The sequence below is a fragment of the Protopterus annectens genome, chromosome 8.part0 (genome assembly GCF_019279795.1).
Source record: "Protopterus annectens isolate FY-2018-M chromosome 8.part0, PAN1.0, whole genome shotgun sequence".
Taxonomy (NCBI): domain Eukaryota; kingdom Metazoa; phylum Chordata; order Ceratodontiformes; family Protopteridae; genus Protopterus; species Protopterus annectens.
In genome coordinates this window covers 939,892,696-939,920,262 of record NC_056741.1, presented here as the reverse complement: position 1 = coordinate 939,920,262, position 27,567 = coordinate 939,892,696, and the positions used below count along the sequence as shown (strand labels likewise).

At 40.6% G+C, this 27,567-nt stretch overlaps 1 protein-coding gene across 2 annotated transcripts in view; it reads left to right on the top strand.

The window, feature by feature from the left end:
• Window positions 1–27,567, top strand: part of LOC122809167 (phospholemman-like) — a 935,896-nt gene that overhangs the window by 580,123 nt on the left and 328,206 nt on the right. Inside the window, exon 3 of one of the 2 annotated variants that reach the window (XM_044080455.1) lies at window positions 18,122–18,154. The exons of the other annotated variant lie outside the window; for it this stretch is intronic. Coding sequence (XP_043936390.1) covers window positions 18,122–18,154 — 33 coding nt within the window. The remainder of the gene's footprint in view (window positions 1–18,121; window positions 18,155–27,567) is intronic. 2 annotated transcript variants of the gene reach the window in all.

Here is a 27,567-nt window from a genome sequence, read left to right as displayed (position 1 = left end):
GTGTGTGTGTGTGTGTGTGTGTGTGTGTGTGTGTGTGTGCATGTGTGTATGTGTGTGTGTGTGTGTGTATATGTATATATATATATATATATATATATATATATATATATATATATATATATATATATATATATATATATATAAGATGCAGATAATGACTGATATAAATAGGGATATAATTAGATAAAGGTGCATTCTAATATGTATTTATTTTTTCTAACAAATTAAAAACAATGGCTAAACATATTAACTAGTATTTCTTGTGACACACTATTTAATATTTTTATTTACTTTTTTTAATGGAGTCGAACACTGGGCTCAGCCAGGGGATCCATTCAAAACAGAAGTAAAAAGAAATGTTGAAAATGATAGACAGTTCACATTTGAAATAAAATGATCAATAATCGTTCTGCAGGGGAATACAGTTAATGGGGGAGGGGAGGAAATGTACAATAGAATACTGTTATACTAATGCCATTTTGTTCCTAATTATCATTTCTGTTTGTGATAACATTCCTTCCAGGTAGATTTTAAACTGTATTAAATTAAGAGGTACACTGCATGTTAATGTTATGATGTTTACTACAATTAGAGCTCCAAGTGTATCTGCAGCTATAAACCCTACAAGATGAACCACTGACCACAGGCTGAAAGACACCAATGCTGCCTAATTCCCAGATTAACAACACATCATTATGAGTGCCATTAATCCCCTTGTCTCCAGGCCAGAGCAGAATCTGGCACACAGCTGAATAAAGGGCTGCAAGTCACTAGTGTTAATTACTAACACCCTTCAAAGTCACAAGGGTGAGCTGCTCAGGACTGTCATTTGGCACAGAAGTAGTAACAAAGCAGTCACGGCAGTTGTCGTTTCTTCTTAACATGCTGTGCAACTGAATGTCTGGGTATGGTAGGGAGCTGTCAGTGGTAGTTATAATTCTTTTGAACTCTGACATTTGCAGAGCTTATTTTTGCTCCCAGAAAACTAAAGCATGAGCATAGGGGCTCTGCAACATATTTTCAGATTAGAGAATTTTTAAAATCTTATTCAGTTTTATTTCATACTGAACCTTCAGTATGATGAAACATATCAGAGGTTTATTCGTTCCGATTAATGTTGATAATTCTGTATAAAAAAAGTTTGCATTTACTGATGAGTAAAAATTAATGTCCCAAGTCTATTGCATTTGAAAACTTTGCATTTATTTTTTTTTATTTCCTCAGTTATTATCATGGTGAAGTCCACTGAACTTTTTTGGTTAGAAGCATGTCACCACTTAATATAGACCCTGAGTCATTCGATTCCTGTGCTTTCTACTTAACTTAGAATTCTACTACAGTGTGTTGGACTTCAGAAGAAGTGCATGTGACTTTATAGATATAGGATTTCCCCCGCGGCCGCATGTGAATCTAGCCAACTTGTCCACTGCTCTGTCTCTCCCAATAAGAAAAGATCTGAAAAATGTAGCACCATCTGCCATGTGATAAAAGATTGAATCTTCCGAGGGCATTCAGATAACAGGACTTCTAGAAACGAGCATGTGCGGTATTACAATTTTCAGAACAAGTAGGATATCCAAATATCTGAAATAGTCCTGAATAGCTGATGTTTAATATATAGGTAGGGGATCTAAATTAATATTGTTTTCTCAGGTTCTTGACACAAAACAAGCACAGGATAGTTTAGAATCTGACTTTAAACATATAGGCAGTTTGTAAATCTTCTCTCTTAAAGGATAGTTCCACAGACAGTTTATAAACCGATTATTAAATGACTGCAAGCTGTGAAACTTTTTTAACATTTGTTGTCTCATACAACTTGGCATCTGAACATGTCTTGTTTGCCCCAATCTTTTTATATTACTACTCAGACATGAGCAAATTGCAGGGCTGCCTTCAAATGAGCAGTGTATATTTTTTGCATTCATTGACTTTTCCCACATTATTATATGTAACTATTTTCTTAAAGTGAACTACTTACATTCTATATTTTTTTTCACAAAGCACTCAAAACAGTTTGTTTGTGTCTTTTGGCTTTTCCCGGTTAGGGGTCTCCACAGCGTAACTCCGGTCTGCTAATGATTGGCAGTAGATTTTTACGCACTGGCTTGCCGGGCCTAGCGCACAACCTTCAACGAAGGAACGCCCATTCACGCATGTTGTCGCTACACAGAAGACACTCTAACAGAGAATCGAATGGGCAACATCTAACTATGAGGCGACAACGCTACCGCAGCACCACCACCACCGCAGTATAAAACACAAACAGTAACCTTTGGAAATGGCAGAACCTGCTAGACCAAGTCCCAAAACACAGAGAGTGAATAGCCAAAAAACAGAGTTGCTTACATCATGTCTGATATGGCCATTTCCCAGAATATTCCCCTTTTTCTGAGGTATGGTGATCTTGGTGTTAGTATATACGTATGCGGAGTGTGGGGGACCCGATAAGTTTGATGAGTGCACCTCTGTGCAAAAAAGAAGTTTAAAGGAGAGAGATTTCCGAAATTTGCTCTTTTTCTGGGTTTTCAAGCCTTTATTTTAGTATGTCAGCACTTGTCATTTTGAGTGCTGACCACTCATTAACCACTTGTAGCATATATGCGCATAGGTATATATCATTAGTACAGACAAGAAATGTTGCAGTTGAATGTAGCACACCCACTATGAGTCTTGAAATTATTTGTGTTTTTGTTTACTGAGAAGGAGCTGAGCTTGTAATTCATAGACAATTTGCTTACTACAGAATGGAAACTTGTATGGGAAATATAACAGTTCATAATGCAGTGTTGCATTATAGTGCAAGTGAAGACAGGTCGGGAAATGTTATAATGGCATGCATATATATATAGGTGAATATCGTCATGATCCATAGTAATAGGCTGGGGAAATTGTTTGGCAATGTGTGTCAGACTATAATAGAATTTAACACCTAGAAAATATTGAAGCTGCAGGCAGGAAAATGTTCAGGATCACAGCAACAGTTGGAAATAGATAATGTTCCATAACTTTAGTGTCCAGGAGACTATTGATTAGTTGTTTGTAGACTGGGACATTATATAGAGCTTGGTTGACATGTATCATCCACCTATGGAGTCTGCAGAAATACATGGCCTTCCCCAGTGTCAAGACCAAGCTCTGTATAGTGCTTCATATCCTAGCTACAGGGAACTTTCATTGACCAAAGATAGCACATTATGTACATATCAGACATCCATGTCTAGGGGATACTAAATAAGTTCCTCAACATTATTCTTCTCTATGTGGATGAGAATATCTCATTTCCTAGTACACTAGAGGATACATACTTCTCTGTGTGGATGAGAATATCTTATTTCCATGCACACCAGATGATACTTAATGCTTCTCCATGTGGATGAGAATATTTGATTTCCTAGTACACTATGGGATGCATAATCCTTCTCTATGTAGATGACAATATCTGATTTCCAAGCACAGCAGAGGATAGGGCTACCACTATGACGTTAACATCAGCACACTCGTAGTAGTACAGGGAGAATGAAAGTAAATTGTGTTTAAGAGACCATCTCATTTGACAAAAAGAGAAAAGCTTTCTTCAGAATACAACTGACTTTTTCAGTTGTGTTGAGAAAAAACTTTTAACCTTTGTCTTTTGTGAATTAATAAAAAGAGTTTTGTCTCTGGCACAGTTTCCAGGTCACTGGTGCTTTACTGCTACTTTTGGGTGGCAACATTCGTTTTATATTTGGTTGGACACCGGGACATTACTATTTTTCACTTTCCAGAAGTAATGAGTGTCATGGCTTGTACAGGCTCCACCTGTCTCACAGTCAGAGATATGGGAATGGGAAAGGCTACCATTTAATATAAACTGTCAGTTGGTATGTGATACACATGTGATTATAACCAATCTGTCCGTGCAACACCCAAGCAGTTTGCATGATTCAGATATGTGACAAGCATCTTATTTTATCACCTCTTCTTGCAAGGTGGCTTTCTATGGGCCATCTGGCTGGTAAGTATGGGCATTATGGCTAAAGGAAATGTTTACAGCTATATGTATAGTGTGCCCAAATGCAGTAAACCACCCCCACATGCACTCTGACTATGTCCTAAGTGATACTGGATACCAATGAAAGCCGTGCTTAATTATGCTAGTATGGAACCAACAGAGCATTGTCAAAGTCCAGTTCAACACCATTCATGCATTAAATGAAAACTTCAGTGAGCTTGTGTTTGGCAAGCTCAAAGTTAATTTCTGCTGCCAAAGTACAGTGGGGGAGGGGTAGTGCACTATGACCGTTATATAGCCTAGAGAATGTTTGTGGCATGCAACACACTGCCTAATATGATCTTGAGGAAGCAGACAAGCCAGCTCCATGGTGCAGACACATTTGTACTGCACTTATACACAACTGGCCTGGAAAATGCAGCAACATCATCTAATGACAGTGAGGGTGCGAGACAACATCATAAGCTGATGACAGTGATGTGGACAGGGCAAGCTGTATCCCCAGACAATAAGTGCCAAGATCCCATATGACAGTGTCTGATGGAGTAGTGTGTCACCTGGTCATATGATTTGAGATCATAGCTGTTGCACTAATTGGAACATGGTTTAACACATACTGTAGCATTTGTGGGTCAGTGGGAGACAAACGGTACTCAGTTTACAGTCATCTGCAAACGCAGATAATCATAACCGAGAAGTGTTGGCCTGAAAGTCTGACACATATGAAATAGGAAACTGACACTAAGCTCTGCAGTATACTATTGACAACTTTTTGCTTTCAGGAGTGGCATCTACAACTATATGAGTTATGTCAAACAACCAGCTAGCTGTCCGCTCCACAAAATTCAGGTTTATGTTCAGATTTACAAGCCTGCTAATAATGCCTGCATGGGAATACAGTGAAAGGCCTTAGACAAGTCCCAATATGCTGTATGTATTGCATAACCACTATATACTGTTTTAGTGTGTTTTTTAAAGAAATTAATGAGGTTAAAAGGGAAGAGCATGCCTTTGACAAAACCAAATTGTTGAGGGACCAGGGTTCTGAGTCTTTCAATGTTCAGATTAATGATGTTTGAGATAATAACTTCCATAGCTTTATGTATAATACTTTTGAGGCTGACAGGTCTATAGTTTCTAGGATCAGTGGTCAGGCAATCCTTGTGTACCATCAGTATAATGGCTGTTTTCCATGCTTCTGGAATGCAATGAGCAGAGAGACATATATTAAAGGGGTTAAGCAGGGTTTCAGATAGGTCATGTTTGCTACTAATAATCATGCAACTTGGTATGTTATCAGGGCCTGTGGCTGAAGTGCTCTAAGTTTTTGAGAGGGCTGAAAGGACTTGCTCCATAGGAATTACAAGGGATAGTTAGCACTGTGGAATCTGTAGAATAGCTATAACTATTTGTGAAGTAAACTGTACACAACACTTGTTAGGTTACTAACTATTTCCTTGGGTCACAGTGGGCAGCATTTTTGTGATAAGGCTCTAAACATAATAATGTTGCCTGCAGTTGAGAATGTCCCCTTTGTTCTTGCACACTGGTACTAGAATGCTTATCCTCCATTCATCTGAGACATGCAGTTCTTTCCTTACTGATAAGGGTGCCTTCAGGAGCCATTTCTCCCCTAACACAGGCAACACATTGATCATATCTCTCTGACATCATCTGAGCCTAATGCTTTACTTAACTTCATTTTCTGTAGTTCTGTTCTAACTTATTCTAGGATGTTCTTCGTGTTTCACTATTGCAGTCATCACACTTGGGTTATCTGCCTGCAGATAGCCCTCAGTCGGCCTGAATACCAGAGACTTAGTATTTCTGTGTCAGATGCTGTCACTCCAGGACTGACGTAAGGTCGTCAGGGGTATAAAAACAGGCAGCTGACACCATTACATCAGTCTTTCTTGCCGAGGAGCCCAAAGCAGAAGCAGTTCGCAAGTGCTGGTTGGCCGCTACCTGAGTTTTTGTTTACTGATTGAATCATCCTGAAGTCTTCTAAAGCTAAGTACCCCATTGGGGACACTTTTTTCTTGCTCTAACTGATGTCAGAAAAAGTTAATAATGGTCTTGCCTGTAGAAAGCAAATACCACAGCGAGATTTTCATTCTTACTGTGTCACCTGTCTAGGCCCAGACCACGATGTACCTCGCTGTCAGTTTTGTGCCTTGTTCAACACCCAAACCATTCGTCGTCAGGCCCTTATTGTCACTAAATACTTTTGTTCTCAATCCCCATATTCCAAAATGGCTTCGGTAAGCCATCTGACTACCAATATTCCAAAAAAAGTAAGGATAAAAACAGAGACAGATCGCACAGGTTCAAAGCTGCCGAAGACGCTTCCATTAAGCTAGTTGCCAGTTCGCCAGTTCTCATTGAGGCGCTTTTGCAGCACCTGATGCCCGCTTCAATGGGTTCGCAGGCCTCTACCGAGACCCGTTCGGAGTGCGGTATGCTGCGAGACTCATCTTCGACTATAGAACCGGCAGATGTCTCTACCTTGGATGGGTCTGGAACCGCTGAGCAGGCACTGGCTTCTGAGGAAGTTCTTCATACTACCGATGTTCGACGCAAACCGACTATTTCAGTTCTGTCTAAAAGTACTGAATTTCTAAGGCCAAGAGTACGCACTATGCCTAGAAAACCGATGACCAAAGTGCATGCCCTTACTCCCTTGCCACAAAATAAAATGTTTAGAATGGCAGAAGACCTTATCATGCTGATTAGGGGAAGTCAGCCTTCCCCTGCTAAGAGAAAAAGGGACCAGTCCCCAGCAGCTTCAACAGGCCAAGAGTCCAATGACTCTGAGGTTTCTGATTATGAAGATATGCCCTTATCTGCTTATGAGGATTCTGATGTAGAGAAATCCATTCCCTCTGCCTCTCTTCCAGAGGATTTCTCTTTTGGTGAAACCTTACATACTTTAAGAGAGCATTTCCACTGGGAATGCCAAGACTGTCCTCAGTCCAAAAAGAGACTCAGAGAATTTGTAGACTTGCCACAACACGGGCCTTTAGCAATACCACCAGTCCTGGAAGTTGTTGATGATGTCTTTATGGAATCTAGTCTTACTCCTGATACTTTACCCCCTGCCCCTAGGAAACCAGACAGGTACTACAGATTACCTGACTGTCACAAATTTATTTTCAAAAATCCTATTGCTGACCCAGAGATCATTTCCCAGGGGTCTAAAGGTATCAAGGCAACTATAGCTAAGTATCCCACCCCTTCGGACAGGGATTCCAGAGCTTTGGACAGATGGGGTAAGAAAGTATATATCTCTGCAAATCTTGCCATTAGGTCTTTGAATTGTCAATTTCACATGCTGAAGTACCAACAACATATTATGGAACTTGTTAATCAAAAAAAAGCTACCTTTACAGACTGCACAGAAAATAAAGAATTGCAAGAGCTTTTGCATTCTGCAAGCCAAGCCAGCAAGCATACATTGCAGTGTGGCTTTGACGCCCTAGAAGCATCTTGCAGGGCAGCAGTCACTGGTTCTGTACTGAGAAGGCATGCTTGACTTAAGGAGCAGACCTTCCCAGATCATGTCAAATCCAAGTTACTAGACGCTCCTTTGAACAAGGACAATCTGTTTGGCACCAATGCAGAAGAGGTTCTTAACAATATGGAAGAAAAAGCTAAATCTTTGCAGGCAATCAAAAAATTCTTACAAGTACAGCCTCTTAGATTTGGGTCTACTTTATAACAGCAAATGATCAAAAGATCAAACACTGTTATATCGACCCCAGGGAAAGAAATCGCTGGGCCGGCTGTCTGGGTTGTGCCGTTTCCTCCACTGTAGTGCGATCTCAGAGTTGGTATATTTAAGTAGGGGGGTGTGGGGGGCACAGCCACCCACATGGAGGGTGTGGGGGTGATGCCCCTCACTTAAAATAGTATTTAGTGTGTTTTATTATTATTTTTTGGGGGGGAACAGTGATTTCTTTCCCTGGGAAAGAAATCGCTGTTCTGGTTGTTCGCTCATTTTAGTTTTCGACTGTAAGGGGTCAATACAACAAAGTTGGATGTTTTGATCATTTGCTGTTATAATATACCCTAGATTCAGTAGGCATTGCCCCAAAAACATTGATCCTTTCCAACCCCATCACAGCCATTTCAAACTAGACCCCGGGGAAACAGACCCCCCCCCCCTCCAGACTACAGTCTCAGGGTATGCAAAGATCTAAGGAACGGAGTGCCTCCACCTCTAAAGTAGGGAGTGCTGAACCATCCCCTTATGGAAAGAATTCCCAATGACTTCTCAACTCCACCCCCCTCCTCTGCCCAACTGCTTGTGCCCCTAGGAGGAAAACTTGCCCTTCATGCAAAAAACTGGATCCTCATCACCAAAGACCGATGGGTCCTCAACACTGTATCCCAGGGGTAAAAATTTTACTTCCACGCACTTCCAACCCCCAAAGGGTTCCCAGACCTCCCTCTAAACCAGTGGGCAGAGGCTCAAAACCAAGTCCAATCCCTGCTCTCTATAAGGGCAATTCAACCAGTTCCTGCAGAAAAGATAGGTCAAGGATTCTATTCCAGACTTTTCCTGGTACCCAGAAAAGAGGGCACTTGCGCCCAATCCTAGATCTTTCAATTCTCAACACCTTCCTGGTGGTACCAAAATTCAAAATGCTCATCCTGCAGCAGCGTCTACCTATGCTAGCCAAAGATGCCTGGTTAGTCACCCTAGACTTAAAATAAGCCTATCTGCACATCCCTATAAGGGAGTCATGCAGAAAATATCTACGCTTCAGGGCAGGATCTATGCATTATCAGTTCTCTGCACTTCCTTTTGGCTTATCCACTGCTCCCAGAGTATTCAGAAAATGCCCAGCTCCAGCCATTGCTTACTGTAGACAGAGAAATATTCAAATTTATCAATATTTGGATGACTGCCTGATTCAGGCAGACAGTCAGGAAATGCTGCACCTGACATTTGTAAAAAACCTACTAACCTCCCTGGGGTACGTCATCAATGAAAATAAATCAAAGCTAATCCCCAGTCAAAAGATTGTATTACTGGGAGCAAGCTTGAACACAGCATCCCAGATGGCATTTCTCACTCCAGAAAAACAAGCCTATCTGACAGGCTATTTTACTCAAATTGCCACCAGAACCCAGCTATCTCCAAGGAAAATCCTGCAAGCCCTAGGGTTCATGGCCTCATGCATCCTACTAATTCCATATGCCAGTCTGCATATGAGGAAACTTCAATGGTACTTAAAAAGTCTTTGGTGCCAACATTCTCAGGACCTGGAAACTGTCATTCCCATAATACCCTGTCTAAGGACAGAGCTTCTTTGGTGGGCAGCAGCATGCAACCACAACACGTGACTGCCCTTTATCCAACCCCATGCCACCCAGACCCTAACCACAGATGCATCAGACTATGCCTGAGGGGCACACATGGACGGCACATGCATTCAGAGCCACTGGAGCCCAAGTCAAATGCATCTGCACATCAACCAGAAAGAGATACTAGCTGTGCAGCATGCTCTGACAGCTTTTGGATCCCTACTCTCACCAGGACACCTGCTAATAAAAACAGACAACACCACAGTTATGTGGTACATCAACAAGCAAGGGGGAACCCACTCTTACCCACGCTGCAGGCTAGCCATGGCCCTGTGGAACATGGCCTTGGACATGCAGGTACATCTGCAAGCTCAATTCCTGCCAGGCAAACAAAACTCACTCACTGGAAGACAATTTAATCAGAAATCTCTTAGACCCACATGAGTGGCAACTAGAGCCATGCACCTTCAACCTTCTGATTCAGAAATGGAGGACACCAGAGGTGGATCTCTTTGTCTACCCCTGCAATCAACAGCTCAGAAGATTCTGCACCAGGACACCTCACAGCAGGGCCTGGAAAGTGGATGCCCTATCCTTCCAGTGGGTAAATCTCTCAATTTATGCCTTTCCCCCTCTGCCCCTCCTCTCAAGAGTATTGCTCAATACAAGACAGGAGAGACAAAGGACAATTCTGATTGCCCCTGACTGGCCACACCAACACTGGTACCCATTCCTGCGAAGCCTGTCACCGGTGCCACCCTGGCACCTACACCAGAACCCAACCCTGCTCTCTCAGCAGGGGGGACAGATCTTGCATCCGCAATTGCAAACCCTAAATCTTGCAGTCTGGCTTATTCCTTGAATTCTCCCCCAGTAACCAGCCTAAGCAAGCAGGTGCTGGATGTCATCCTTGAAGCCAGAAGACCCAGTACAAGGAAATCCTATGCTGATAAGTGGAAAATGTACTGCTCCTCGATTGAATATAAAGGAGAAGACATGACTCTGCCCTCCCTGCCTCTAATCCTGGATTACCTAGCAGATCTACTCCACAGAGGCCTATCCTTCTCCTCCATTAAGAACCATGCCTCTGCCATTTCGACTCATTACAACACTGAGCCACCTCTCTTCTCTCACCCTGTTATCAAACAATTCCCGAGAGGGGCAAACAACTTAAGGCCACCAAGGAGAGCACCTACCCCTGCTTGTGACCTTAACTTTGTACTGGAAAAGCTCACGCTAATCCCTTTGAGCCTGCAGCATCAGCAGAGTTAAAATTCCTCTCTTGGAAAACAGCCTTACTTCTGGCCATCACTTCAGCTAGAATAGTGTCTGAGCTACAAGCATGTATGGCTGTGGACCCCTTCATTATTTTCCATGTTGACAGGGTCTCCCTCAGGACTAACCCTTCCTTTATGCCTAAAGTGGTGTCCAGTGTGGCTTGCGACCAATCTGTCCATTTGCCTACCTTTTTCCCAAATCCTCAAAATAAAGGGGTCAAGGATCCTGCACTCTTTGGATATGCACAGACAGCTCAGATTCTACCTTGATATGACTAAGCCCTTCAGAAAATCTAACCAGTTACTAGTCAGCTTTGCAACAGGGGCAGAGGGCAAGGCCATTTCAAAGCAAACAGTTTCCAAATGGATAACACATTGCATCCATTTCTGCTACAAGCACCATGGGAAACCAACCCCTCAGGGGATCAGAACACATTCCACTAGGGCAACTTCTACGTCTACAGCTCAGGAGAATCCCTACCAGGGGCATCCTGGAAGCTGCTACCTGGAGTTCTGTACACACCTTCACCAAGCATTACCACCTGCCTATCTTTTCCAAATCCAGGGCAGGTTTTGCAACAGCAGTCCTGCAAGGCATTCTAGCCAGCTCTAACCTCTCGACTGCCTCCAGCCTTCTTCAGCTTTGGGAATCTACCCAAGTGTGATAACTGCAACAGTGAAACATGAACAACATAGTACAGTTACGTACACTTACCATAAGTTTAGATGTTCGAGTGTATTCACTGTTGCAGACCTGGTTTCCCTCCCTCCAGCCCCCTGGTTTTCTTCCTCATTCTCTCTCTCTAAACTCTCTATGCCTTTTACTACAACCCCTTTTCAGGGGTATTGGTATTGGTATTTACTTTTTACTGGTGGTCTTTTCCCCCACCATAACTTAGCTCCCTATTGGGGGCTCCTGACATTTGGGGCAGGAAAAACTGATGTAATGGCATCAGCTGCCTGTTTTTATACCCCTGACGACCTGACGTCAGTTCTGGAGCGACAGCATCTTATGCAGAAATACTAAGTCTCTGGTATTCAGGTTGACTGAGGGCTACCTGCAGGCAGATAACCCATGTGTGATGACTGCATCAGTGAATACACTCGAACATCTACATTTATGGTAAGTGTACACAACTGTACTTTTTTCATCCTCTTTTGTTGTAGGCTGTGTCTGGGGCTGTACAGCTTCTTTGGAGTTTTCTTCATCCATAAGATGCTGGAAGTACTGCTTCCATCTGCTTTTGATGTTATATGGACTAATGAATAAGTTGTTGCTGGCTTCACTTATGAAGGGTGACTGACTATCTTCTTTATATTTCTGTCTTTGCCTTGCAACCTGATAGAGTTTCTGTGTGCCGTTTGCTGAGTCTCTTTCCAGAAGCTGGTACAATGCTTCTGATGCCTTGTTCTTTGTTATTGCTACTTCTTAAACTCTTTGTTAGCCAACCTGAATTCCTTCTGAGCCTGATCCTTCTTTTCCATCTCCATCTATTTCATGTACTACTTCTTTCTTTTGATAACTTCCTGGATGCCTGCATTCCACCCCAACCTCTCTTTATGTACCCTATTTCCATACCTGGCTTAGCTGCATATCTGTTTTACAGTCTGCATACACTGTGTTTTGAGATGCTGCCACTCTTGCCAAACTACACCTATTTCCTCTTCTTCCTGAGTTACTAGAGTCATGAGTATTTCCTTAAAGTCTTGTGCTTTCACTCAAGTTAACGTCCAGGTCTTCAACTTTGTCTATGTGGATATTACAGCCTTCTCTGACCACTATGTGCAGCTGACTGTGACCACCAGTAGTTAATATTGTGGGCTTTTTGTTTTACTGGGGATGACTTTGCAGTTCTTCACTCTATCCCATTGCTTTTTCCTTACTAGGAGGAAGTCTACCCGAGATGCATGTGCCCACAAACTCAGTGTGCCACTCAACCAGAGCCCATAAGGCATAACAACATACCCAACACTCTAGTCATAGGTGACTCTATAGTCAGGCACACTGATGTTCCACTCACCAGGCTAAACAAGGAGAAAGTTACTGTCAGCTGCCTGTCAGGTGCCAGGATTCGCCACATAACACACACACTCAGGTCACTCCACAACAAGTACAAATATGACACTGTCATTCTCCATGTTGGTGTGAATGACCTGAGGTGTACCTCCCTGGATTACATGAAAAGAGACATGGAGGAGCTCTCCGATCTTGTAGCCCAGGCAGGTATGACCCTAGCTCTGAGTAGCATCCTGCCATCACCCAAAATGATACCACAGTACAAGGACAAAATGATTGACTTGAACAATTGGCTAAGCTTTTGGTGTCACTCTAAGGGGATCCAGTATTTGTCTGCCTGGGACGACATGATCGACAGACCACTATGCTTTGCCAGAGATGGCCTGCACCTGTCACCCTTGGGATTCCGGATACTGGCTAAGGCTCTTGCCACCCCTATAGTGCCTTTTTAGGCAAGGTTCAAATGACAAATTCACCACCGTAACAGGTACAAACAAGCAAAATCTGAGGGTAATGGTACTCAATGCTAAAAGTCTAAACCTCAAAATGCACTCACTCAAGGCACTCCTTAAAATGGAGAACTTCGACATCTGTGCAGTGACAGAGACCTGGTTCAAAGCTCCAGAGAGCACCCCTGCATTACCAGGTTATAATTCATACCACACCTTTCTGCCACCTAACCTGGAATGAAGCACTAAAGGTGGAGGTGTGTCCATATTCTTTAAGGATATCCACACCTCCAGGGTAGTTGCACAGCATAATGCATCTGAGATTATCCAAGTGCAACTAACTCTGGGCAAGACCGCAATCCAAATTGTAGCTTGCTACAGACCACCTGCCATGCCCCAGGATTCCCACTCCTCATTTCTTGATACACTGGAAAGTATTAGGGTACAACCCAACACCCTAATAATGGGCGATTTCAACTACCCCACCATTAACTGGGAAAACTACTCATATACCAACTCTTTTGCTCAACATTTCTGGAATTCATAAATTCCAACGCCTTGGATCAGCTTATTCACACCCCCACCAGGGGCAGCAATATCCTAGACCTGGTCATTACCAACATGGCAACTGGTGTTCCACACCACAGGTCAATTCCTCGTTGATCAGATCCAACCACAAGCTAATCACCCTAGACATCTTCATCCCGCCCTCACCCCCAATTAGGGAAACCACCATAAAAAACTTCTCCAAAGCCAACTTCACACTTCTTAAGACAGAAGTGGCAAGTTTCATGACACGCATGCAGACGGACAATAGAGGTACGACTGCTGAATCCTACACAAATGCACGAGTGCATGGATCAAGCTACCCCTAACAGAACCAAGATGCTGTCCTCTAAAAAATGGAAGCCAATCTGGTGGTCTTCTGCCATAAACAAACTCTACAACAGAAGAAAGAAACTGTTGCAAGAAAGAGTAAAATCCCATAACTGGAGGAACTCCCTGGTCAACCTCAGTAAGAAGCTGAGATCCCTCATAAAATCCTCCAAAGCTAGTTGCGAAAACAAAATTGCCACTGACTCTAAAGACAACCACAAAGCATTCTGTAGCTATGTCAAGAATCTCAATGGCAACACTCAGATCTGCTCTGAGTTACAGCACAATGGCACTAAATATACAGAACCAACTGATATTGCCAACATCCTGGCAGATAGGTTGAGTGCTAACTTTACCCCCCTCTCACCCCTAGAGGGCCCATCCCTATACGTAAAGAATGCAAAGTTCCTGTAATCATGGCTGCACAGGTAAAAAACACACTCTCCAAAGCCAAGAAAACAGCATCCATGGGACCTGACAATATCCCAGGCTGCGTTCTACATGAACTACAGAATGAAGTGGCACCCTACCTAAGTACTATGTTCAAGCATAGCCTCACCTCAGGCTTTGTGCTCACTGAATGGTGCAGCGCAACGGTTATCCCACTCCACAAAGGGGGAGCCACGACAGATCCTGGGAACTACCACCCCATTAGCCTGATGAGCCTGGTCTGCAAGGCCATGGAATGTATCATCATGGAACTCATAAACAAAGACATTGGTAATCTCCAAAATCTGGACCCTACCCAGTTCGGATTTGTAAAAGGCAGATCATGTCTCCTAAACCTGATTGACTTCTTTGAAGCAGTCACCAAAGCCATAGATGAGGGTAAAGTGGTTCACACAGCTTATCTAGATCTCACCAAGATTTTCAACACCATCCCCCACTCTGGAATTATAGATAAGCTCACTAAACTAGGTATAAATCCCTATGTCACAAGATGGGTTGCCAACTGACTCATGGACAGAACCCACACTGTGAATGTAGCAGACTCCAAATCCAACTTCAGACCAGTGACAAGTGGAGTGCCACCGGGTTCAGTCCTGGGTCCGCTCCTGTTTGGTATCTACTTCTCTGAAGTACAGGCTAACACAGAAGGTCTTTGGCTAACAAAGTTTGCAGATGACTGCAAACTAGAAGCCATAATCGAAACTCCTAATGATGTGGACATACTACAAAAGGGCCTCACTGAGACAGATACCTGGTGTGAAAGCCATGGCCTGAAGCTCAATGCCAAAAAGTGTATTGTCATCCCCTTTGGTAAAAACTCTGTACCCATGAACTACCACATAGCTGGTAGTCTACTTAACGCCAAAAATGTGATAAGAGACCTTGGGACACAGTAGTCTCTCCTTTGATAATCACATCACCACAGTGGTCAGGAAATCCTTCTACGTGGCTCACCTCATCACAAAAGGTTTCTCATCCTGAAAAAAAGAGGTAATTGTTCCCCTCTACTCATCACTCATTAGACCCATTATAGAATACAATGCCCCTTTTGGTATGTACCTCACAAGACATCTACAACAACTGGAAAGGCCACAGAAATACCTTACAAAGAGGACTACTGGCCTCAAACAGATGCCCTACGCAGACCGTCTCAAAACACACCAGCTTTAGTCTGTTGCATATCACCTACTCAGAGGCGATTTCTGCCTAACATACAAAGATATGTCAAACCCAGAGCTGATGGACATGCTCCACTTAAAGAACTCCCACTCCCTCCAAGCTACACGCTCTAGAGACTTAAATCTTGTCACCACAATAAACAGAACATGCTGGAGGGATAGATTCCTGTCCCAGAGACTTCCCATACTCTGGAACAAACTACCTATCTATGTCAAACAGTGCTCCTCATCAGCACTCTTCAAGAAAAATCTTGATGATTGGATGGGAAATAGGAAATTCACCCCAGGGATCACTTCTCTGGCTCGGCTCGACAGGGGCACAGGAAAATAATTTTCTTGGGTGGCGAAAGCCAGGGTACATTTTTGGCTAGGTTTATATAGGCCCTAGGGCCAATAGCCTAGTACCTACCTATGAATCTATGAACCTATAAACCTATGAACCTATGTTGTGAATGTTTTTCTTGTTAAATCTTGTGCTCACCACCATCAAGCCATTTGCCAAACACTTGTCTAGAATGGCCTCACCTTCTTTACTCCTGTTACCCTCACATGTGGACTCAGGTATTCCTCATATCCTGTTCTTTATGCTTCATTGTGAGCATTTAGTTTCCTCATTATTAACTCCAACTCATGCTGTATTGCTTTATCAGGTAGGCCATGCAACTGCTGCCTGAATTAACTCTTTTCTGCACTGTGGTACATATGGAGAGATAATGAATACAGCCCTCTCTTTACACTAGAGTCTGAGTACAATGTGTCTTTCACTAATTTTGTTGACACGCCTCAATGTCTTCTGAAGCATCTCCCTCACCTTAGTTCCCATACATTTTCTAGCCTGTCTTCTCCCCAAGTAGTAGACTCTGGATCCCAAGCCAAGTGACTTTGTTGCACTTTCCTTCAATCTTATCTCCTGGATACGCAGGATGTCCAGATTCCTCCTGACCATCATGTCAACCACTTCCAAGCTGCATCCTGTCAGTGAACCTACATCTACAATGAGTGTAGCAATCCCTAGTTCATATTTGGCAGGATGATTGGTTTGATGTTCAACTTTTGAGCAACAGAGCTATCACAGATAGCCCAAGCTGCTCAACTGGGCACTGGCTGGTCAGTAGCTTATTGAATCAGGGCTGCTGGGCTTTATGACAGGCAGACACTGGCCAATAGAAGCACATAGAACACTTCTACCATTAGCATGGGTCCCTGGCATAGGTCACAATAGGCTGGGTACCTGTATATCACCAGCAAACTCCCATGTACATTTTGGTGACATTAGTTAACATGGCCAAATCACCTAGAGGCAACTTTTACATTGAGTGGCTATCCATGACATGACATACAGTCTATGATGCATGTTGTCCTATCTAGAGGATACTGCACACCACGGTTGATGCCTAAAGCTCTTGGCCTGTACAACTCTTCCCTAGATAGGCACCATGTAGAGTCGATGCTGCTGCCCACAACTCCTTTCAATTTTTGGTAAGTTTGAAATGAACACTCAGCCTATTTTTTGTGGTGGGGGAGTTGGAAGGAACCCACAGAGACAGAGGGAGAACAGGAAAACTCCACAATGGAACATGCAAGAGATTATGAATGAATGCTGTACCTGCCAGAGATCAGGATCAAATTTTATACCTTATGCACAAGTGGTAAAAATCTTTAATCATTATGCCTGCTGTATTGAGTATTTGAATGTATTAAAGTACATAAACAACATGTCCTGTATTTTAATGCACAATTCTGTATATTTGGGACCATACATTCAGGCTTGTAAACAGGCACAAAGTTGTCTTATTCAATAAATCATAGCTATTGTTTTAGAATAGACATCAGGCTAAGCTTTTATATTTAACTTACATTTATTTCAGAATGATGTAGTAAAGGAGGTACTCTGAGCTGAACAAAACAAAACTTTGTTTCCACAAACTCATTAATGAGAATGAGGGCATGTTCAAATTGTCTACACCTGACATTTAATTCTCTTGTCTCAGTAAAAAATATTGTCTGGTTCAATATTCCAGTGATCTGCAACTCTTAAAACATTGTCAGAAATGATGAAACCAGATTAAATAACTTAAAAATATTTGATTTTTCTAGATGTTATACTGCAATATTTTATTCATCTGTTGCTAACTTCAGTATTTTATTTAAATCACTTATAAATGATTTCCATAGGATTTCTTTGATATATACTATAACAATTTGTTGACCTATTGCTATAATTTAGTAGGTGTACTTGAACAGATAAATAGTTTCTCGAATTTTTGACAAAAATTTCAGGTTTTAGCAAAGTAATTTCAGAGCCCTTTGCCACTTAAAGTATATTTTCAGTAATGTTGTATTTCCACATGTATTGAATGTGGTTATTCTATTTGCTGCAGTATGCAAGCATCATAATATAATTTCTGAAGTAACAGCAGGTTATTCAAAAATGGTATGTGGTTGCAAGTATGCACTTGTTCATTAAATGTTGAAGCAAAGTAGGAAGAAGTGTTGTGCAGCTTGTTGTTTATTGCTAGTAACACGTTGCCTCCGGTCATTTTAAGAGTATGTATATTTTCTTTCTCCAGCTGCTGATATTAGCCAATGGAGTGGGGACTCTGGTGAGTAGAACATCCTTATTTTCTTTAATATGCATGTCTAAACCTGTCTTTTTAGGGAAAATCGAAGAGCACTTTTGGGGGATGAAATATCGGGAGAGTATGGCCTCCCAATAGAAATGTGGAAGATGTTAAAACACGGAATACTATTAAAATGGCATGCAATATTCAGAGAAATAATAGAATATGGGAGCATCCCAGATTCCTGGCACATAGCAGTAATAATTCTATTTCTAAAAGAAGGGAAAGATCCATGTGCCTCAGGATCACATTGTCCCATTTAAGTAATCCTCCATGACTATAACATGTCTGTAAGTATACTAGCAGCCCAAATGGCAAGGATATTACCCAGGTTGATAAATAACAAACAATGTAGTTATATTAAGGGAAGACAAACCTTCAACAGCATATTGAGGGTACCTATCAAACAGATAAAGCTCAGAAGCAGATGTTACTGTTGAGTTTCCATGCTGAAAAGGCATTTGACAGGGTTAGCTGGAAATATTAATGATAGACATTACAGTTTATGGGATTCAAAGATGAATTAATTCAATAACTTCAAAAAATATATGTTGGGTCAATGGCTTTGTAAGAATTGATAGGACTGTAGAATACTGGAATAAACTGGAAAATAACTGAAAGAAACTAGAGTAGGCTGGAATGAATGTCTTTATCTTTTAATTACCCAGAACTGTGCTGAACAGGTGCCAGTTTCTCCTTTATGTGCCAAATCTTCTTGTACCTTTCAGAATAAAAGTCTGCATACACTGTAGTTTGGTTAAGAATATTTTATTAGGTACAGTGGAGGTAGATGCCAACAATATCCAAATCAAATCTTACTTTCCAGTAACAGTCCTGATAAACTGAAATAAACTGAATTATTATCTCCATAGCTTTTGTACTCATTCTACTCAGAATTATTTATTTTCTCCTGAATAATATAATTAATATTCTGGAACGCTGGATATTTGCCTGAGTTCTGGACTCACTCTTGAGTGTCTGTACCAAATTTCTGTGGACTGCACCGTAATGAATTTCTGCATATCAGTCCAAACTAACTGACTCATTCTGTCTGAAAAATGTCTCCTAATAATACCAAAACCCTGTAAATTTATGTATACATGCCTTTTTCCTTAGTTCCCAAACATGTTTTTACTTAATGTACTGCACATTCTGTTAGCATATTTTATTCTTAACAGTGTTCTTGACTGAAAGTTACTGAAGCATTTCTTTCTCTTATATCTGCACGTAAAATGAAAAATGAAGATATCCATCTGCTTTAATATGGCTGTTTTTCTAGGTTTTTAAATAAAATGTAATCTTACATGTGGTAACAAAAATGAACACAAGGCTGACAGGACAAGTACCTATTGAAAGGGGCACATTTCAAGGATGCCCTCCCTCACTCTACTTAGTGTTTGTAGCCAAGAAAATAAGACAGTCAAAAATAAAAGGCTGGCAGTTGTCAGATGGAGAGGAAAACATTGCTTTATTTGCACAAGATTGTTCTATTCTTAACTAACTTAGAGAGGGGTTTTATAAGGACATACAAAATATTATGGAATTCTGAGACAGTTTCAGGGTTTAAAATAAACAAGAAAAAGACCAAAGCTTGGGGTGAATTAGATATCTTCCATGAGATTAATGCAGGATTTCCTATATGTATATGCATATTTATATGATAAAGTATCTGGAAATTTGGTTGGCCAAAACAGCCCAAGAATCTGCCAAGATCTCTTGGGAGCAATTTGGTGACATGTTTAGATGATTAGGAAGTAGGACTTAATTCCTCTGGATCTTGGTCAGAGAGTACAAATCCACAAAATGTTAACAATTCCCCAGGTAATACATTTATCACAGTCAGTAACATATGATGTGGGTAGGAACTTCCAGGAAAGACATAGGAAAAATATTACAAAATTCATTTGTAAGGTCTGCAGTGGCAAAAATGGTACTACCAGCTGATGATGGGGCTTGTGTTTCCCAAATTACAGGAATACCATTGTGCCTCTTAGATGAAATTGTTATATCTTCTATCTCCTACAGAATAATGACTGTAGTACAAAATAGAAATCACTTCCAATGGAACAAGAAGAGTTAAAAGTGGAAGACAAAAGGGTGAGAATATGTAGCGGATTGCTCCAAGATGTGCAAAATGTAGGCTATTTAACAGATTTGGTGCAACGAGTGCAGGAACTATTAAAAGATAAAAAATAGATTCATTGGAAGTTTGAGGTGCTATAAATAGGGATGATGAATCATTTCATTGCAAATATTACTGCAATTTAAAGATAGACTAATAGGGTGGCTCAATGGCTAAGGTGTTTGCCTTGCAAGCACAAGGTGCAGGGTTTGAGTCTCACAAGGGATAATTAGTTAGGCTTAAAATGGCTCGGAAGGGCAGTTAGCTTAGTACTAAGCTATGTGTAAAGGAGTTCTAGTTTAGGAAGCGGCTAGAGGAGAATGGTGAAAGACTGACATGTGATAGAGTTTGTGCAAGTTCAATGTACAGGAAGTCACTGCTTATAGGGCAATTTATGAGATCTATAGGAAGCATGTCAGACACATAAAGATACAGTCCTTATAAAAACTCAGCTGATAATGATTCTGATGCAAGGACAGAGACAGCAAGTAAGAGATGGCTAGTAAGTAAACTATATAGTGCCACTATAAATGACAGATAGAGCAATAAATGGAGTCAGAGAGTGATGTGGCAGGGAGGACCTGACAAGGAGACAACAAAAAAAGGGCATGAGGAAGTATGCATGTTTATTAAAATAGCCACTAAATCTAAAAAATTCCAAATTTGTGGCTGAAAGTGTTTGTATAAGTATTATTATTTTCAAGGCAGATTGTATAGGATATTCCCAGATATTAATCCCAATTGTTGGAGATGTGGAGAAGACTTGAAAGGAGACTGAAATCACATTTTCGGAAATGTGCTAGGCTAAGGGATTTTAAAAAAGTCTTATGAAAACTCATGCAACTGGTACTGTACTCAGGCTGGTTATTGAGGAAAAACCTTGGATAGCTGTAGTGAATGTAAATGACTAAGAAAACATGCTTGCAGTTTCTGTTAACAAGAAAGGGATTACTATAAAATGGAAAACAGCTAGGCACTTTAGTATAGATGACGTTTTTCAAATGATGACAGAACTTGAGGTATTAGCGGTGGAAAATTCCAAAAGCCAATACTTAAGAAATGCAACTACTGGCAAGAAGTAAAATTTATTGGAGGGATGCAATTGACAGAACATTAGTGGGAAATCCCAAGCACAATGACAGCCAGCCAGCACCAAAGACCAGTAAGTCATGTAAAAATAATTTTGACTTAAGCTTATGTGGTCATTAACTTGCATCTTGAGCCGCAGTTCTGGGATCTGCCTTGTTTTATAATTTTGATAACTCTGCTAAAGTCTCTAATTAATCAACAGTAGAGGAAAACCCCATAAGTCTTGACTGTAAATAAAGCTTCAATTATTATTTTTTTTAATATGCATGTCTAAAAATGTGTGTGTGTGTGTGTGTGTGTGTGTGTGTGTGTGTGTGTGTGTGTGTGTGTGTGAGTGATTCTGCATGTGCATATATGTGGGTGTTTGCGTATGTGTATAATCATGCATGCATCTGGTTAACTTTGTATTTACCTATTATTCATTTTGAAAACATCTGTATTGCCCATCTTCTGGTAATGTTTACGACCATATGACTTCTCTAAAAAAATATTTTTAAATGTCTTGTTTTTTTTTTTTTTTTGTGATAAGCTCATTCCTTATTGTTAAAATATTCATTACCTAAAACAACACTCTGGTGCCTTTTTGTAATGTTTTTGATTAAACATGGATTTCCTGATTGTACTTCATTCATCAGTAGAACATTCATATCATCATCTTTTTATTTTTCTCATACTTTATCATCACCTTTTTTATTGCCTTCCAACTTAAAAAGATGTTTTTTTTTCTGTGTAGTGGTAAAGTAAACTAGAGTGTAATCCACTAAAAGCAAAGGCACGTGTTCCTGTGGAGGTTGTTCTAGGTGTACTTTTATAAAGTACTGGACACTGCTGTCTTTCTTTAAATCAGATTGCCATTTAACTGATATTATACATTGACTGCTCATTACCATCCAAAAATTTACATGCTGATTGAACATCCCAACCATCATGCTCGTTGTAAATCAAGCATGTTCCAGTACAAAAATATATGGCCACTAAGTACCATTGAGCAGCCCGACTTTTCTATTGGCATATGCATAGAGGACAGAGCAAAACAGAAGAAAAATCAATCATGTTTTGCAAAACTAAAGAAAAAGAAATATACCTGATTCTCCTTGTATTTCTGTGTTGTCTCTAGTAAAATCTTGGCAGACTCTCATACCTCTCAACTGTCTGGATCTTCACAAAATGTCCAGATTTTTGCCTCATAGGTTTGGTATTTTACTCATAAAAACATTTTCTGGCAAGCCACTGTGGTTGAATCTCCTTCAGAAAATGCACACTAACACAAAACTTCTCATTCCACTAACTTTCTAAGTTTATTAGAGCAATAAAATCTGTCCCTTTTTTAGACCAGTGTACCTCCCGCCCCCATTATGTTGGGCTTTGTCCAGGCGGTACTTTTCCTTTAAACCCCTACCACTATGCAATGCTGGTTTGCCGGTATTTCAGAAACACTGGCTTCTTTGGATACATACAGTATAGCTGTTGGGACAACGAACAAGTAGGATTTTGCAGAAATTGAGAGATAAAAGGGATGGTCGCCGACAGCTGAAGTTACTTCTGCTAGATGACTGATCAGCAAGTGTGCATGGTACTGCATTTGACATCGTATGACTTACTGTGTCATTCACGTATGTGTATTACTCCAGGTACTACATGTCAAAGTGTTTTCACGACTGATAGTGTTTAAAGAAAGTGAGGTAGGTAAAGTTCGGCCCTGTATTAATTGTCAGTCCCTGTTAACTGTCATGGATTACCACCTTTCCCGAAACATGGCCCGGACACCTGAATCTGTGTGGAGATGTCACCCCCCCCTTCTGTCCTCTGTCACCTGTTGCTTTCTCAAGTAAAAGAAAGCCCATGTTGGTCAGTCAAATATTTTGGATACTCCGCTCTTTGTTTTAGATGAAGTGACACTGTGTAGGATGACTGCTTCAGTTGTCTGTCTTGTTACCTGGTTAGCTTTGAGTTAGAGTGCTGCTTCACCTGTGTAGAAATAGCGGCAAAACACAGCAGTGTGAAGTGGTATGGTTTAAACGGAAAACAGTTTCATATGTTTTTATTTTATTACCCTTATACAAAAGTGTACTCTACCTTACAGACAGTCATGCTTGAGCCACTACCAAGTGTATTTGTACAAAGGTGCAGTAAAGGAAGCTTTGTGTATATTTTTACCTGCACGAACTGGTAGGGGTTTAACAGAAAAGTACCATCCAGGATTCTTGCATGAAAAGTGGCAGGAAAAAAAAAACAATGGAGATTCACTTTTCAATGTTGCTTCTCCTGAACAGCATTGATGTACTGTGCAATGTGGGAACATAAGTCCCATTCAAATGCACAGTACATCTACAATCATAGACAAGAACATACAGAAACACTATAAAGACATTATTTAAGAAACGTAAGCAATTTCTTTCTTAAGTAATGTCATTGTATAATAACAATGACCCACTCCTGAGTGTGGGTAATGCTGGATTTTCCCACAAATGGCTTTGTTAAATCACTTGGGCTTCACCCTTTTGATCAAACAACACCAACCATGGGTAAATCCAGCATTACCCACACCCAGTCATGGGATGTTGTTAAGTAATCCTACAGGGAGTTTTGGATCAAGAGTGAAAAACCTGGACATGGACATCTAGGAACTCTAACAAATACGTTGATAGGATAATATCACTTGAAAACTGAAGTTGTTTGTCACACACACACACACACACACACACACACACACACACACACACACACACACACACACACACACACACACACACACACACACACACACACACACACACACGGATGTGGGTAAGGCTTAGTTTATAAACCACTGGTTTTGGCCTCCTGATTCATTCTCTTCATTGAACTTCCTCATTTCTGATATCCAGTTCTTTCTGTGGAATATGCCCTCATCTCTTCCCACACATTTCTCAGAACTGTATTAAAATCTTTCATCTTCAACATCTAACCTACCTCAAACCCATAGCTGTCTTCCATCCTAAATCTTCTGTTTTCTTTTTCCAATGCATTACTAATTTTAGCTGTCTGTATGCTGTCTGTTGCCACCATTTGTACCTGTTTCATAGGGTTTTACTAAGTGCTGGCAGCATGTATGTTATAGCTTGCACCTTCAAAAAATAATTTATTTCCAACTGGATGGCTAGCTCAGACTTGACTCATGTTGTAGTGTTATGGGATTGAACTCTGGAAGTTGGTGTTGAGTTCCAAAAACTCCTTGATATTATGGGATTAAACTATGAGATTATCTTTTTACTCTGTTCTGCTTGTTTATTTCCTTGTTCAAATGGTATTAGTTTTACGTTTGGTATTTTTCTTTTCCTAAGATGTGTTTTCATAACTGAAAGTTCAGGAACACTTCTGTTGTAGCTTATTATCAGTCACTTGCCACAGCTGTTCCTAGCTAAAGTGGATGAAGTCAGCATTGATGTGAACTTCTTCTATCAGGTTGCCCCCATACTGGCAGCCTTCCTCACTTATTTTGCATCGATCTTTCTCCATTTCCAGGAGTTCTTTTCACCAATATTTCCCAGCTAGACCTGTACTTACTCTTACAATTTATTCCAGTTGAAGAAACCTGCTCACAAGTTAGTTGTTTCTGATATGAAATTCTGATCATTATCTAGCTTTAAATATTAGCATTTCTTTGCAACACTGGTAAATGCTGCTCTGTTGTGGAACACAGAAAGTCTCCTATTGTTTTTTTTTTTTTTGGTTGCCCTTGGCGAAAAAGTAATAAAAAAGGAACCCCAAAGATAGATTTTACTTTGAGTATCCTGAAAGGAATTACCCCAAAACTGAAAAGCTCAACAGGCTGAGATCAGATGATAACATAATTTGGCAAAATGAATGGTTAGAAATGAGCCATGTGGTTTACATTAAGGAATGATTTGTTTTAATCCTAACTGAAATCCCTCCATCCCTCCATCCATGCAGAACCGCTGGGTGTTGCATTAATTCTTTCATAGGACATATATTGCTTCTGTGTTAAATGATGGAACAACTAAAACATCAAAGTCAGTTCATTGCGATGAAAGCATTGTAAATTTTAATCATCAAAAGGCAACTTCATCAAATCTCAATGCATCAAGTCACAATAGTTGGCCAAAAGCTCCGACATTCCCATCTTACAGGTTACTTTTGGTATGTATAAAATAACGGTAGTAAACATTTATATTTATTCTAACTTACATGCAACTATTGGCCAATTATTGCAATTTGATGCATTGAAATTCAAAGACATTGGCTTTTGATGATTACAATGTTCAATACTTTTGTCTCGATGAATTGACATTTGATGTTTTAGTCGTTTGATCATTTAACATGAACCCCATATATCTGACATATTAAAATAAATGACAAGATCACATCAAAATTGATTTGTGCAATCCTGCATTGGTTAAAAGTCCCAGAAATGTTGATATAATTTTTAATTTAATCTAATTTTACTTAGTTTCAAGTCATTTCATTTTATTCTGGATTTTTTAATTAAGGTAGGACACTGATCCCATGAACCACTTTCTGGTTTAGCCCTAGTGTACACAAAAAATGATAGAAAAATAACAGTGAATCAAGTATCACTTACATTAAAAAAATAAATAAATAAATAAATACACACACACACACACACACACACACACACACACACACACACACACACACACACACACACACACACACATATATATATATATATATATATATTTTCTAACTTACGTGCAGCTGTTGGCCAACTATTGCAATTTGATGCACTGAAATTCGAAGACATTGGCTTTTGATGATTACAATGTTCAATACTTTCGTCTCAATGAACTCACATTTGATGTTCTCAAACCTTTAGGACAGTAGACCCTACCTCTCTCCAGTTATTACCCCAAACAAATGCTACCAGCTGCACTTTAATGCAATTAAATGTTACCACTCTCCCATATATGACTGCTTATTTATTTCCTCCTTCTTTTATCCACAGCGCATCCTCTGTGCCAGGAATCAAACCCTTGCTTAGACCTATGTCAAGTTGTGACAGCTATAAACACAGGCTGAAAAACAGCTATTTAATTCTAATTCAGGTTATTATTCCCACCTATGTACAACTATTAAAAGCAACTACTTAAACTAATTCATATTATTAGTTCCACTCTACTACTGTTACACTGGACTGGTAGCTGGCAAGGTGCTAACTGCAGTTAAGCCCCCAGCTCAGAAATAAACCCCTGAACTCTACAAAAGCCATCACTGAGCAGAAAGTATCCTAGCTCTTATGTACTGTTGCTGAAGCACCCTACTGTGCTCCCTAGCCCCCCCAAGCAGAAAATCCATCTCTGCTCCCTGCTATCTCTCACATTCAACTGGCTAAACACTCTACCATTTGGCCTCTTAACAGTAAACCTTGAACAGAATAAAGCTAGATTTAGGACAGCCCATTGATTCTCACTCTAATTTGGCTTCTAATGTTTGAATTGTAACATCTTAAAACTTGATTTGGGATAGCTTACCTTTGTTAAGCTCACTGATACTTTTTCTTCAGGATCCCTGCCCCCAGACCTTGGTGCTGCCTCACTCTGTTCACCCTCGCTAATGCTCGGGTTGACTTCACTCCCCTATCTTACCCCCATTTCACACCCACCCCCACTACCTCTAGATTTAAACCTAACCTTCCCCACATGCAACCAGTCACAGACCTGACACTGCCTCACAACGAATGAAGTCACTGACCTTACACTTCCTATCCCACTACCACTACATTTACCAATTAACATGCTCTCAATGCTCTCACCTACAACGACACCCACCCACTGTCACAACCTAGTCACCTCACTCTCATGCAAACTCTCTATCCTAGTAATAATAACACTAAACCTCTACCTCACCTCTTATCACATCACACTACACACACCTTTCACTACCTCTGCAAAACAAACCTCCACCTACAACTCCAGCACTCCTCACTACAACCAACTTATATCACCAAACCTCTTCCATAACATCACTATAACACCAAACGCACTTAGGATACTCTCTGTTATCCCCAAATCACCTACTACTAACAAGTACATTGCCATCTTAAATAAATTCAATAAACTCCACCACATTCGCTACCAATTAATAATTGCAGGTGATATTCACCCAAATCCAGGGCCTAACCCTCCACATACCATCCCAGCAGATGCCACTCTCCCATCAAACC